Source organism: Pelophylax lessonae, assembly GCF_965119305.1.
Source record: "Pelophylax lessonae genome assembly, chromosome: 5".
In the NCBI taxonomy this organism is placed as follows: Eukaryota; Metazoa; Chordata; class Amphibia; order Anura; family Ranidae; genus Pelophylax; species Pelophylax lessonae.
In genome coordinates, this window is record NC_138772.1 from 229,431,981 (window position 1) to 229,447,253 (window position 15,273).

The 15,273-nt window shown below is 39.9% G+C and overlaps 1 protein-coding gene across 1 annotated transcript; it reads left to right on the plus strand.

Moving 5' to 3' along the window:
• The first annotated feature begins 2,326 nt into the window (after window positions 1-2,326).
• Window positions 2,327-6,638, plus strand: ALG2 (ALG2 alpha-1,3/1,6-mannosyltransferase). The gene is made up of 2 exons (XM_082259654.1): window positions 2,327-2,653; window positions 5,533-6,638. Exons 1-2 carry the CDS (start codon window positions 2,342-2,344, stop codon window positions 6,439-6,441), a joined length of 1,221 nt encoding a protein of 406 aa, XP_082115780.1. The 5' UTR covers window positions 2,327-2,341; the 3' UTR covers window positions 6,442-6,638.
• Window positions 6,639-15,273: the final 8,635 nt, after the last annotated feature.

Genomic DNA, 15,273 nt, shown 5'->3' on the forward strand with positions numbered 1-15,273 from the left:
TTGCTTGTAATCTGCCAAAAAAGAAGCTCATGTACTTTTTTTGAGCTTCAGGCATTTTGCTTCAGGTGACAAAACGATCAGATGTGAACGGGGGCCACTGAAATGAATGGGATTTTGCTTGTTGGGCGTTTTGAGACTTCAGAGATGAGCGTTTTACCAGCTGAAAAACGTTCATGTGTGAACAGGACCTAAACATAAAAAAACAGCGCTAGCATCATGTAGACTTATAAAAACTAAAATATACGAAAGTCTAAATATATCTCGTTTAATTGAAAATAAAAAGTGCTCTTGTTCTCCAATCTTGAAAGTGCTGAAGTGTTCCACATAAGTTCACTCCATGATGTGACACACACACCCCCTCTGTGTCCCTCCTTACCAGAATCAATGGACCCCCAGTTTTTCAGTCTGGGAGTCAAACAAGCTTGACTTTTTTAAGTTGATGGGTCACAAGGTATGAATCAAGGCTCTCCAGTAGCCTCTTAGATATTCCAAATAATCCCCAAGTTCAGAACAAATAGAAGGAGCCAATAGTGGAGTACCATAGGGTTGCAGTTTAATTGCGCACTAAAAACATACTTACAAGGCAGTAGATAAAAACAAGCATGTAAATTGCAAGATGCTTCCGCAACCCAACAGTACCCAACCAAAAAAACATCTATTCAGGATTCGACCTCTGAGAAAGAGACACATTGTTTCTTCCACGCCCTGGCTATTGTCAATTTGGAAGCTAGTAAAACAAAATGGATGAGCTTAAACGTTTTTTTTTGGTGAGACTCGGAGGTTTAAAGTGTAAGAGCGTCAGCCAGGGATCCCTAGAGAAATTATTCCAGAATAGTGTATGTTAAAGGGAAAAAACTTTGGACCAAAAGCTGGTCAATCACATATAGAGGACGTTTCTGGTCACCTAGCATTCTCTGAAACATAGGCCAGGGACAATATGGGCCAATTTAGCAGGAACCAAATAGCACCTGATCAGGACCTTATAAGCCGACTCCCTAGTGGTGACATTAATAGTGAAGGTGGCAATAGTAAACCATGTGTCTTGCCAGTCCTTTTCCTATTATTGATCTCTCAATTCTTCCTCCTTCCTCCTATCTAGTCACATAAGTATGTGTGGAGGGGGAGGGTAGGCAGCTGAGATAAGAGTAGAGAAAAGTTTGGGTGTTAGGGGAGTTTACAGGCAAGCATGTTTGAAAATAGTCAGCGTAGTAAGGGGGAAAGCTACTTGATCCAATGTCGAAGTTGAGTATACAGGAATAATTCCAAGTAGGGAGCGTGAAATCTCTTTCTAAGGGTTGCCTGGGACAAAATAGCCCCTTTCTCTAAAAGGGAGTGAACTGCCTTTGGTGTGCCAGATAACCATGCTTGGGGTTCCATTACCATTTAATGGTAACACAAGCTCCATGTGCCTTTGCATTACTTTTCTGAAAGGCACTGCAAAGCGCACTTTTAAGAAACACGCAGATGTGAATGAAGTTGTTCTTGTGTAAACACACAAATTTCACTTTCAGGCCCTATTTACATCTAACGTGAAAACCAAGAAATCTCTTCAAAACAAGAAAGAAGACAAAACTGAATATCCCACTAAAGAAGAGCAAATAATAAAATGCGAATCTAAATATATCACACAGCATGTAAATAATTAGGGATGAAAGAGTATCCTTAGGGCTCTTTCACACGGACGTTCCGTATGTCCGTATATGACCCCATCCGTTTGCGGGTGATTTACGGACATAATGAATGTCTATGGGATTGCGGATGTCAGCTGATGACCATCCACTGACATCTGATTTTCGTCCTTTCAGTTCTGTTCCGTTTTTTGGAACGGAACAGAACCCTATTTTTGTTCCGTTTAAAAAACGGAAAGGAAGCAAAATCGGATGTCAGCGGTGTCATCCGCTGACATCCGCAATGCCCATAGACTTACATTATGTCCGTATATCATCCGCAAACGGATGGGATGATATGCGGACATACGGAGCGGATGACACAAGTGCAGAGCGGAAAAAAAAAACTGAACGGCCGTGTGAAAGAGCCCTTACCCTTTGCTGTCAAATTATAAAAATGTTACTAAGGATTTGATTGATGGATGACTTCATTTTTAATATATAGATATCTCACCTAAATATCTTATTTTATAATACTCTCCATGATAAACCAACAAAAAACAAAAAAAAGGAAAAGTCCTGACCAACAGGAAACATTTTAAAAGTTGAACTTCGTCTTTAAAATTACTGCATATTTATGATTTCACTACTCCTAAATCTTTTTAAAAGAAATATATTTTAATATTTTGTTTCTCACAGCTGTGTTTCCTGCCTGTGTGCTGTTGCCGATAGTCATGGGACCCACAGTGCTTTTCATTCATCCAGACCTGGGAATTGGTGGCGCTGAGAGATTGGTTGTAGATGCAGCTCTGGCCTTGAAATCTCGTGGTTGTAAAGTACAGGTTTGGACAGCTCATTATGACCCTAACCACTGTTTTTCGGAGACCCTGGACTCTGGAATTTCCATTAGATGTTGTGGAGACTGGCTACCTCGAAGTATTTTTGGGAAATGTTTTGCACTTTGCGCTTACATTCGCATGATATTTCTAGCTTTTTACATAGTATTCCTCAGCGGGGAACAGTTTGATGTGGTGTTCTGTGACCAGGTATGTTAAACTAAAATACAGTTATTTCATTTACATAGATCACTTTGTAGATTCAGCGCTACCATTGTGTTCTATTAGCTGTGTGCTCAGAAGTGCCTGATTTTGACATGTATTTCATTTTTTCCCTGATATTATTTAAGGTTGTGCCAATGTTTATTGCTGTGCCCACGTTGGACTTTACTAACTATAAAGTGATTAAAGGAAGTGAAGTGAAGATGCAGTGGCCAGCATAATGGGTATTGCACAAAGCAATACACACCATTACTGGTGCGCTAGACAGGGCACAGCATGCAGCAAACTCCAAATCCATTGCAACATATCCAACACATTGAACATGCACCACTCCTAGCATCCCGAACTTGGCACACAGAAGCACACACACCATTTCCAGTAGAGAGGACACAGCAAGATACACTAATCCCAGTACACTTGTCAAGGCATTGACCCATCTCTAATCATTCCCAATACACTGTACAAGGCATTAAACTTCTTTCCCAATATACTGGATATAGCAATATAGGCTATTCCCAGTTTAATTGGCACAATGTGACACACCATTCCCAGTATACTGGACTCAGTTCAGAGCAACCCACACTATTCCAAGTACATTGGACACAGTAACACATATTATTCCCAGTGCCTATATTATGTTTGTAATGTTCTTTTATTAACTGGCAGGAGTTAAACTGTGACATGTATTAGAATCATTGTAAAATGAAAGAGAGAAATATCCACCCTTGCATAAACATCACACACTATACCAATATATGAAAAAAAAAAATTAAAAACAGAGGAAGCTATGCCAGGCAGAGAGCAAGGATCATAGGGAGCTACTGTGATCAGAGTTGGTAGTATAGCTAGTGGGCCTAAAATCAATGCACGTACGCTGGCGGAATCCTATTGCAGCCTCAGTACACACAGGGAGAAAATACGTGCTCATACAAAATTATAAGGCATGTTCAGAAATAGGGGAATAAAATAGAAGAGCTGAAACTACTGTTGCATGGGGAGGGCTTCAACTTAATGGGAGCACCGAAACCTAGTTTGACAGCTCACATGACTGGCTTGCGACTGTCCAGCAGTACTCCCTGTATATTAGGGACAGGGAAGGTAAAGGGGGTGGGGGCTGTGGCATCCCTGTGGCTGGAGCTTCAAGGGGTGAAATCAAACTGGAAATAACTAGTGGGTGTATGCTACTGTGCTACAGGCCCCCTAGTCTGAAGGATGAAGAGAAAACAGACCTCCTCTCACATGTAGAAATGGTGGTGAGGCAGGGCAATGTTATTATCATGGGGGATTATCTGGATATTGACTGGGCAGATGGAACTGCTAATGCATTTAAGGCTTGCCATTTTTTTAATGACTTGCGGGATCATTTTAATGTGCCAATTGGTGGATGCTCCAATTAGAAATGATGCTCTGCTAGACCTGCTAATAACAAACACAGAGCTGATTCCAGACATTAAAGTAAGGGATGACTTGGGTAACAGTGATCACAGTGTAATTACATTCCCTGTTAATCATAGGAAAAGGAGATGCGAGGGTAGTACAAGAACAATACATTTCAAGAGATCCAACCTTACTAAGCAGCGATTCATACTTCAGGACATTAAATAGGAAGATATTCTAGAAACAAATAATATGGAGGAAAAGTTGGAGTGCTTTAAGAACATATTATTAATGGCATCACCCAGTGTTTTACCGATCAGCAACAAATATGAAAGAAAAATATTTGTGTGTAAACAAACATATTAAAGAGAAAAACTGTCCTTTAACCACTTAAGCCTCGGAAGATTTGGCTGCTCAAAGACCAGGCCCTATTTTGCAATTCGGCACTGCGAGATTTTAACGGACAATTGCGCGGTCGTGCGACACTGTACCCAAACAAATTTGATGTCCTCTTTTCCCCCACAAACAGAGCTTTCTTTTGGTGGTATTTGATCACCTGTGCGATTTTTTTTTTTTTTTTTTGCACTATAAACAAAGAGAGACAATTTTGAAAAAATAACAATATTTTTCACATTTTTTTAATGAAATTCTCAAAAAAAAAATGTAAAAATCTGCTACATATTTTTGGTAAAATAAGCGTATTTTGATTGGTTTGCGCAAAAGTTATTGCCTTTACTAACTGCGAGGAAGATTTTATATAATTTTTATTGTTTTTTTTTTAACTAGTAATGGCGGTGATCTGCAATTATTTTTTTTTTTGCGGAACTGCGACATTGCGGACAGATCGGACCACTGACTGAAATTTTTTACACTTTTGGGAGTACCAGTGATATTACTACAGTAATCAGTGCTATAAATATGCACTGTTACTGTAACAATGATACTGGCAGGGAATGGGTTAACTTTACTGGTGATCAAGGAGTTAAGTGTGCCCCTAAGGGTGTGATTCTAACTGTGGAGGGGCGTGGCTTGTGATGTAATCACAGAGACATGCGATCCTACATAGCAGGATCGCATAGCCTCTGTGATTACTTTAGTGAGAATGACAGACGGCTGTGTTTACATCAGCCGTCTGTCCTTCTCTCACTGCAGCGGGAGATCGCGAGTGGCCGGCGGCCATCGGAGCCGCTGGTCACACGCACTGACTCCCCCAACCGAGGAGCGGGGGCGGGAGCGCGCCTCCAGCGGCGCGCGATCGCCCCCTGGCTCCTCCCAGGCTAGCGCCCTACATGTACGGCACTTTGTCTGGAAATGCCAGACTGCCGCTGTACAACTGCAGTGGGCGGTCGGCAAGTGGTTAAAAAATATAATGCAGAAGGATCACCGTCAGCATGCACTTTCATTAAGTAGGAGAGGTAAACTTATCTAAATGCTTGTAGTTATGTGTAACACGTGGTGCATTTCTAATTTTTGCTCTTGGTCTTTTTTAGGTATCTGCATGCATTCCTGTTTTCAAACTGGCTAGAAACAAAAAACCTGTTTTATTTTATTGCCATTTCCCTGATCAGCTCCTTACTCAGAGGATGTCACTAATTAAGAAAGTCTACAGAGCTCCCATTGACTGGTTAGAAGAGAAGACCACTGGCATGGCCAACTGCATTGTAGTCAACAGTCATTTCACTGCTAAAATTTTCCAAGAAACCTTTTCTTCACTATCTCATATACAACCAGAAGTCTTGTATCCATCCTTAAATATTAGCAACTTTGAATGCAGCAATTTTGATAGTCTCGGTGAACTTGTTCCAGAGGGCAGAGAATTTGTATTTCTCTCAATCAATAGATATGAGCGGAAGAAAAATCTTACTCTTGCACTTGAATCCTTATGTGTTCTACATGCTAAACTGAATTCTGTGGACTGGGAAAAGACTCAGCTAATCCTAGCTGGGGGTTATGATGAGAGAGTTCGGGAGAATATTGAATATTATCAAGAGCTGAAAAACTTTGCAGAAAAATGTGAAATTGGTAATCATGTCACTTTTCTAAGATCATTTTCTGACAAGCAAAAACTTAATCTGCTTCATAATTGTACATGCATATTATACACTCCCAGTAATGAACATTTTGGAATAGTTCCAGTCGAGTCTATGTTCATGCACTGCCCAGTAATAGCTGTCAATTCAGGTGGTCCTCTTGAATCAGTTGTAAATAATGTGACCGGTTTTCTGTGCCCTCCTAGTGCCGAAGCATTCGCTGATGCCATGGAAAAGTTTGTCAGAAATCCTTCTCTTAAAGCAACCATGGGAAAGTCTGGACATGCAAGAGTTTTGGAAAAATTTTCCTCTGAAGCATTTACTGATCAGATCTATCATTATATTTGTAAACTAACTGAATATAAATGATTTATATACAATTCTTTTCTTACTGATTTTGAACAGGGTTAAATACGAAATTCAGCATTGCTGTACAGAATATGTGCTTACTATTTCCATTAGTTTTCAGAATGTATTTGGTATCTATGGCCAGTAAGATTGCTTTAAAGGGCAACTATATTAAAATCACTTTTCTGTGATTACAACCGCAACATTCCCATTATATGTAGCTGGATGAACAAACAGGAGATGAAAAGGAAAAATCTGATCTTGTCATAGGAGAGGACCCCTTATCAGGCAAAAATGGGTATCCAAAGGAATATGACACAATGGTAGCAACCAGTACATAGAATATAAGCACCAATCACAGAAGACAGGCATAAAAGGGCAATTTCAGTTCTGCTAGATAATGTGGTTGGGTGGTGGCTTTTGGGACTAGCTTACTTGATTTTACAGGCACAAGATGTTTCCAAATGTTTACAAATGTATTGAACATTATTGTAGGTGGATGGGCAAACAATAGCCCTTCTGCTGAAACTTGCTTTGTAGAAACAGTGGCCTTTTATATACTGCAGTAAATAAATCTCTTCTTTAAGGTCTATGCACAAGCTTGCTTAAGCTGTTAGTTGTGTTTAGTATGCTTATTGTATACAACAAATATATTTTGCTGAACCATCAGTTCATGAACAAGAGTTATATTCCGGACCTGCTTATTTTTTATGTTGTAGTACATGTATCTTTGTCACTTCATGTGAGCTTAATCGAAAGCAAAAAACAATGCTATCAGATTATCTGTAAACTACTAATCTCCCTATCCCCCATGTAATGAAAAAAGACAGTTTGTGGTCTAGCCTGGATGGTTGGCAACCATGGCCCTCCATCCCTCCAATACAGTGGAGGAATGAGTGTAGCCACCTAGGGGCAGTAAGTGTGTTTTTTATAATTTTGTTTTTAATTTTTTTAACACATTATCCACTTGCCGACCACCTCACTTACAAGTATGGTGGCAGAGCGGCCTCTCTGCGCTGGATCATGTATCTAGAAACATAGAATGTGTCGGCAGATAAGAACCATTTGGCCCATCTAGTCTGCCCAATATATCTGAATCCTATAAATAGTCCCTGGCCCTATCTTATATGAAGGATAGCCTTATGCCTATCCCATGCATGCTTAAACTCCTTCACTGTATTTGCAGCTACCACTTCTGCAGGAAGGTTATTCCATGCATCCACTACTCTCTCAGTAAAGTAATACTTCCTCATATTACTTTTAAACCTTTGCCCCTCTAATTTAAAACTGTGTCCTCTTGTGGTAGTTTTTCTTATTTTAAATATGCTCTCCTCCTTTACCGAGTTGATTCCCTTTATGTATTTAAAAGTTTCTATTATATCCCCTCTGTCTCTTCTTTCTTCCAAGCTATACATGTTAAGGTCCTTTAACCTTTCCTGGTAAGTTTTTTTCCTGCAATCCATGTACTAGTTTAGTAGCTCTTCTCTGAACTCTCTCTAGAGTATCTATATCCTTCTGGAGATATGGCCTCCAGTACTGCGCACAATACTCCAAGTGAGGTCTCACCAGTGTTCTGTACAGCGGCATAAGCACTTCTCTCTTTCTACTGCTTATACCTCTCCCTATACATCCAAGCATTCTGCTGGCATTTCGTGCTGCTCTATTACATTGTCTTCCCACCTTTAAGTCTTCTGAAATAATTACTCCTAAATCCCTTTCTTTAGATACTGAGGTCAGGACTGTGTCAAATATTCTATATTCTGCCCTTGGGTTTTTACGCCCCATGTGCATTATCTTGCACTTATCCACATTAAATTTCAGTTGCCAGAGTTCTGACCATTCTTCTAGTTTTCCTAAATCCTTTTCCATTTGGCGTTTCCCTCCAGGAACATCAACCCTATTACATATCTTTGTGTCATCAGCAAAAAGACAAACCTTACCATCGAGGCCTTTTGCAATATCACTTATGAAGATATTAAACAAAATTGGTCCCAGTACAGATCCCTGAGGTACCCCACTGGTAACATGACCTTGTTCTGAATGTTCTCCATTGACTACAACCCTCTGTTGTCTGTCACTCAGCCACTGCCTAATCCACTCAACAATATGGGAGTCCATGCTCAATGACTGCAGTTTATTGATAAGTCTTCTATGTGGGACAGTGTCAAAAGCCTTACTAAAATCTAGATATGCAATGTCTACTGCACCTCCACCGTCTATTATTTTAGTCACCCAGTCAAAAAAATCTATAAGATTTGTTTGACATGATCTCCCTGAAGTAAACCCATGTTGTTTTTCATCTTACAATCCATGGGATTTAAGATGTTCCACAATCCTATCCTTTAATAGGGTTTCCATTAATTTGCCTACTATTGATGTCCGACTCACTGGTCTATAGTTGCTCGATTCCTCCCTACTACCTTTCTTGTGAATGGGCACGACATTTGCCAATTTCCAATCTTCCGGGACGACTCCTGTTACTAATGATTGGTTAAATAAATCTGTTAATGGTTTTGCCAGCTCACCACTAAGCTCTTTTAATAATTTTGGGTGTATCTCATCAGGACCCTGTGACTTATTTGTCTTCACTTTAGACAGCAATCTTAGAACGTCTTCCTCTGTAAAGACACATGCATCAAACTATTCATTAGTCATCCTTTCAAGTGGAGGTCCTTCTCCTTCTTTTTCTTCTGTAAAAACTGAACAGAAGTATACATTAAAGCAGTTGGCTAGCCCTTTATTCTCTTCTACATACCTTCCGTCCTTTGTTTTTAATTTAGTTAAACCTTGTTTTAATTTCCTTTTTTCATTTATATATCTGAAGAATGTCTTATCCCCCTTTTTCATAGACTGAGCTAGTTTTTCTTCTGCCTGCGCTTTAGAAGTTCTTATAACTTGCTTGGCCTCTTTCTGCCTAATCTTGTAGATTTCCTTATCTTCATTGCTCTGGGTTTTTTTATAATTACAAAATGCTAGCTTTTTATTTTTAATGATTTGGGCCACTTCTGCTGAGTACCACAGTGGTCTCTTCCTTTTTTTGCTTTTACTGACAAGTCTAATGCAATTTTTTGTTGCCTTCAATAATGCACCTTTTAAGTAGTCCCATTTCTCCTGGACTCCATGTAATCCGTTCCAGTCTGATAAGGACTCATTTATGACTAATTTCATTTTTGAAAAGTCTGTTTTTCTAAAATCTAAAACTTTCGTTTTTGTGTGGTGTGACTCTTTCACAGTTCTTATATTATCTGATACGTGATCCAGCACTTCCGGTTAAGGGGCACACGCAGCCGCCACCCCAGCTATGCTGTGATTAGGTACAGCACATGCCAGTCAGCGGGTGTCGGTCAATCATTGACCGCCCGCAACCCCTTATTGGCTCTGTCATTCAAGGAAGTGATCTCTCTGTTGTAAACAACACAGAGGTCTAAATACTGACAGGTAATCTTGCTGCAAAGCAGGGAAAAAAAACTGCAAGTTAGCTTAGTAAAAGCACAACATAACACACCTTACACATACTTAAGTACACATTTAACACCTTAATAGCCCCAAGATGTTAACCCTTTCCCAGCCAGTGTCATTAGTACAGTGACAGTGTAATGTATTACCACTGATCGCTGTATTAGTGTCTCTATTGATGTTAGTGTCGCCCCTGCCCCCCCCCCCCTTCTCAGCCTGCGTCAGCTAGTGTAATATTGCCCTATACTATCACAGTCTCACTATAATTCGCTGTTTACCATCATTAATACATAGTCAAATAGGAGGTGAGGTTGAATAAAGACAATAGTCCATCCAGTTCAACCTGTGTAGGTGTGTGTGGCTGTAATCATCTCTCATACCCCTTAATGTTCTTCTCCTTGAGATGTACGTCTAAGAGTCTTTTGAAAGCCACCATACTTCCCGCAGAAACCACCTCTTGTGGTAGAGAATTCCACAATCTTGTAGCCCTAATAGTAAAGAACCCCCCATTTTGCCTGAGTTTAAAACGCTTCTCCTCTAATCACATTGTATGCCCTCGAGTCCTCATGCAATCCTTTTGACTGAATAGCTTTTTTTCTATGCGGAGATCACCATTGACTTATTTATAAATTGCTATCATGTCCCCTCTCAGGCGTCTCTTCTCCAGGGAGAATACATCAAGTGATTGAAGACGCTCTTCATAATTAAGGTCCTCCAATCCCCTAATTAGTTTAGTTGCCCTTCTCTGGACTCTCTCCAGCTCCAACACATCCCTCCTGAGGATTGGTGACCAGAACTGGACAGAATACTCCAGATGTAGTCGGACCAGAGTTTTATAAAGTGGAAGGATTATAGTTTTAACTGGAATACATCCCTTTATGCATGCTAATATTCTGCCAGCTTTGGCAGCTGCCGCTTGACATTGCATGCTATTGCCTATTCTATCCTCTACCAAGACTCCCAGATCTTTTTTCATTTTTGATTCCCCCAAAGGTTCCCCCCCTAAAGTGTATTGTGCTTTTATGTTTTTAGTCCCCAAGTGAAAAACCTTAAACTTCTCCACATTAAACCTCATTTGCCATGTCGTTGCCCACTCTGTTATTTTGTCCAGGTCATTCTGTAGGATATCTGCTTCATGCTGTGCAGTTATTGCCCTGCCCAATTTTGTGTCATCTGCAAAAACTGATATAGAACTACTGATCCCGTCCTCAATGCTGTTGATGAATAAATTGAACAAGGTTGGTCCCACGACTGAGCCTTGGGGGACCCCACTTACCACCTCAGCCCAGTCTGAGTATACGCTGTTTATTACCACCCTTTGGACACGCCCTTTTAGCCAGTTCCGTATCCAAGAGCAAACCCTGCGGTCGATGCCTGCAGACCTTATTTTATAATATAAGCGCTTGTGGGGAACTGTATCAAACACCTTGGCGAAATCCAGGTACACCACATCCACAGGTCTCCCCCTATCTAGCTCACAGCTCACCTCCTCGTAGAATGTTAAGAGATTGGTTTGACAAGCACGCCCATTTGTAAACCCGTGCTGATTACTGCTGATGATGTTGTTGTCTTTGGCAAACTCTACGATATAGTCCCTTATCATCCTCTCCAGAAGTTTACATACTATCGATGTCAGACTGACAGGCCTATAATTTCCGTGGACATGCCTCTGCCCTTTTTTGAATATCGGTACCACGTTAGCTTTCCTCTAATCCCATGGTACATTTCCTGTCCTAATACTGTCAGCAAAGATCAGGAACAGTGATCTAGATATACTCTTACTAAGTTCTTTGAGTACTCTCGGATGTACGCCACCCGGGCCTGGTGATTTATTTGTGTTAATTTTATCCAGCCTTTCCCTGATTTCACCCTCTCTTAGCCATAGCGGCAAGTCCTGTGTATTACTACTAACCATATAGTCCTGGTCAGTGTACCCCTCCTTTTCCTGTGTAAAGACTGACGAGAAAAAAGCATTCAGCACGTTTGCTTTTTCAGTGTCCTCTGTAACCATCCTCCCTTCATCGTTAATTATGTGTGCAATATGCTCTGCTAGTTAGGTTGAAAAAAGACCATCTGGGTATACCTTTCACACAAAACAAAAAATATACACTTGTTGGGATTTTATTTTACCAAAGACATGTAGAAGAATACATTTTGCCCTAAATTCATAAAGAAGTTCAAATTTTTTTTTTAAGTTATTGCTTTTTTTTTTTTTTTTTCCTTTTCTTTTTTCATAAACTTTCTGTTTTATTTTTTTTTTTTTTAGTTTCTATCGCAAAAAAAGATAAAATAAAAACAGTGGTGATCAAATAATATCAGAAGAAAACCCAAATTTTTTTCTTTTTTCTTTTAAGTTTTATTTGCGTACAGTGCAATAGCGCAGTGCTGGAAAGCAAAAAATGCTGTAGTTCTAAAAGTTCTAAAGGGAGTAAAATATCCTGGAGGTCAAGTGGGAATATGGCTGTTGGCAGATAATTGGGCATGTTATTTTGGGAGTAGCCGACTCGAAGAATTGCAGCTGCAGTAAAGAGGGGTACTTGAGTGCACCTTACACTGGTGCAGTGGGTACTGGGTTCCTCCTGGTGCATGACAATGCCGGCCTCATGTGGCGAGAGTATGCAGCCAGTTCCTGGAGGATGGAGGAATTGATATGTCAGAATATTTATACTGCTCTGAATATAACAGTGTCTATTTATGTCAATAAGCAAAGCTCTGTAAGGTAGGAGAATCTCAACTTATTTCCACAAATCAATATGTAACGAATTATTTTTAATCGATTAAATTCTTTTTAACATCTTATACCAATCTTAGTGAAAACAGGTTACAGTAAGGAATATATAAGAATATTTATTCACAAGACATGTATTTACAATAAATGATCAAAATGGAGGTAACATAAAGGGATAACTTTACATAAAATACAAAATAAAACAAGATTACCTTTTCCCCAGATAAAGCATAAACTATAGATAAGTGTTCTATATAAACATACCACAATTGTCTGGGAATTGCGCAGCCGACAGTCACTTTGCTGCAGATGAAGTGAGAACAGGCTATGCAAAACGGTAGACTAATACGCTAATATGCGCTAAATCTGATATTCATAAAAATGTAAAAAACAAAAATCAGCTTCTTAGAGAAAAATCTACCATGGTTTATGCGGCTGGGATTGTAATCTTTTACCCTTAAATATGCAATATAAAACATATAAGGAAAGAAATAAACAATTGTTGAATAATAATCAAATAAACAGCAAGGTATATTTAATACACTTAAGATGGCTGCTAGCTTAAATGGTCGTTACCAGAGTCCTTAAGATGGCTGCCTTCCCAAGATGGTGGCCAGTTAGGGAGGAGTTTCGTTTGGCGTCCTTCAAAGTTTCAGATAAATGATGGAGCAAGATGGAGTATGTATAGATGAGTATATAGATGGATGTGAGTAGCGTGTGTGTTGTAGGTGTAATGAATGTTGTCAGTAATTTAATGTGTCTCTCACATCTGGGTTCTCCTTTTTATATTGTATTGAACAAAGGACCATTAAAATTAACGCCTCCACTAATTGTCCAATATATTGGATATTGGAATTAAATGATCATTTCTTTATATTTAAGAATAGTGTTGAGCGAACACGGACTGTATTATTCGTGTTCGTACCGAATAATTGGATTTTTATTACCCGAACACGGACCCGAAAACTTAACTGTATGTTGGGGGTTTAAAATTCGTGTTCGGTCATTTTGCTTCCTGTTTTGTATGTAATGGCGCGCTTTTAATGGCGGGCTTTCAACAGCCAATCCACAAGCGTTTAACTGGTGTGCCTTAAGCCATCCCAGCCATGCCTACTAATGTATTAGTAGCTGTGATTGGCCATCTGAAGCATGTGACCATGTCTTTATAAGTTCGAGAGCCCCAGCGCACTGCGTCATTCTGCTGTAGATTAGGGAGAGAGCACACATCATACGTGCTGGCTGCTGATTAGGGACAGACAGTGAAAAATTGCATTTGTGTCCGAAAAGAATGCAGGGACAGGCTGGAGCGAGTAGGCAGGGACAGAACAATCGTCCGTTAGCGATCTACAACGATTTTGCTGTGTGGGGGGTGGTGCAGTGAATGATCTTTTTGCCCTCACTTGAGCCCACTGAGGAGGAGGAGGGAGAAAAAAATCTATTTTTATCAGTCAGTTTTGTGCAGCGTTCATCATCCATATATTTTACTACAAGTTAAAGGGGATTTTTTTTTTTCCCCCTTCATAGCCTGCTTCCTGCTGACTCTCTCTGAGCTGACCATGACATAAGACACTGCTGTGTTGTTCACATGTGCTATTGAGTGATTTTCAATTTTATACACTTTTTTCTATTCCACTATTCAATATACACCCTTTTGGGTTAAAAAAAATTAAATTGTGGCATAGTCTGTACTAATCTATTTAAAAATTACAAACTTAAAGGGGAATTTTCTTTTTTTTTCCCTTCATAGCCTGCTGCAGAACTGACCGTGACATAAAACATAAGACACTGCTGTGTTCACATGTGCTATTGAAAAATCACCAATTTTATATCCTATTTTCTATTCCGCTATTCAATCTACACCCTTTGGGGTAAAAATAATTAAATTGCGGCATAGTCTGTATCGGTACGTGTGAGATAAACCTTCCAAATTTTTGTGGCGCATCTTCCACCGCCGAGGATTGCAGGGTGCTTCAGTTTGCCTCCTGCCTGTTCCGAACTCCTCCTACTCCTCATCCTGCCTTTAGGGTACAAAAAATTGTAATTGGGGCCTAGTCTGGGGTTGTACGTGTGAGATACACCTTTTGATATCATATTTTCTATTTCGCTATTCAATCTACACCCTTTGGGGTAAAAAGAATTAAATTGCGGCATAGTCTGTATCGGTACGTGTGAGATACACCTTTCCAATTTTTGGGGCGCATCTTCCACCGCAGAGGATTGCAGGGTGCTTCAGTTTGCCTCCTGCCTGTTCTGAACTCCTCCTACTCCTCATCTTGCCTTTAGGGTACAAAAAATTGTAATCGGGGCCTAGTCTGTGTTTGTACGTGTGAGATACACCGTTTTATACAATTTTTCCTATTCCGCTATTCAATATACACCCTTTTGGAGTGTAAAAAATTAAATTACGGCATAGTCTGTATCGGTACGTGTGAGATACACCTTTTAAATTTGTGTGGCGCATCTACTTCCACCGCCAAGGATTGCAGGGCGCTTCAGTTTGCCTCCTGTTCCGAACTCCTCCTACTCCTCTTCCTCATCCTCCCTTTAGGGTACAAAAAATTGTAATCTGGGCCTAGTCTGTGTTTGTACGTGTGAGATACACCGTTTTATATCCTTTTTTCTATTCCGCTATTCAATATACACCCTTTTGGGGTGAAAAAAATTTAATT

Coding starts and splice junctions, on each gene's coding strand:
- ALG2 (XM_082259654.1), top strand. CDS start 2,342: ATGGGACCCACAGTGCTTTTCATTCATCCAGACCTGGGAATTGGTGGC. Junction 2,654..5,532: donor ATGTGGTGTTCTGTGACCAG/GTATGTTAAACT, acceptor GGTCTTTTTTAG/GTATCTGCATGCATTCCTGT.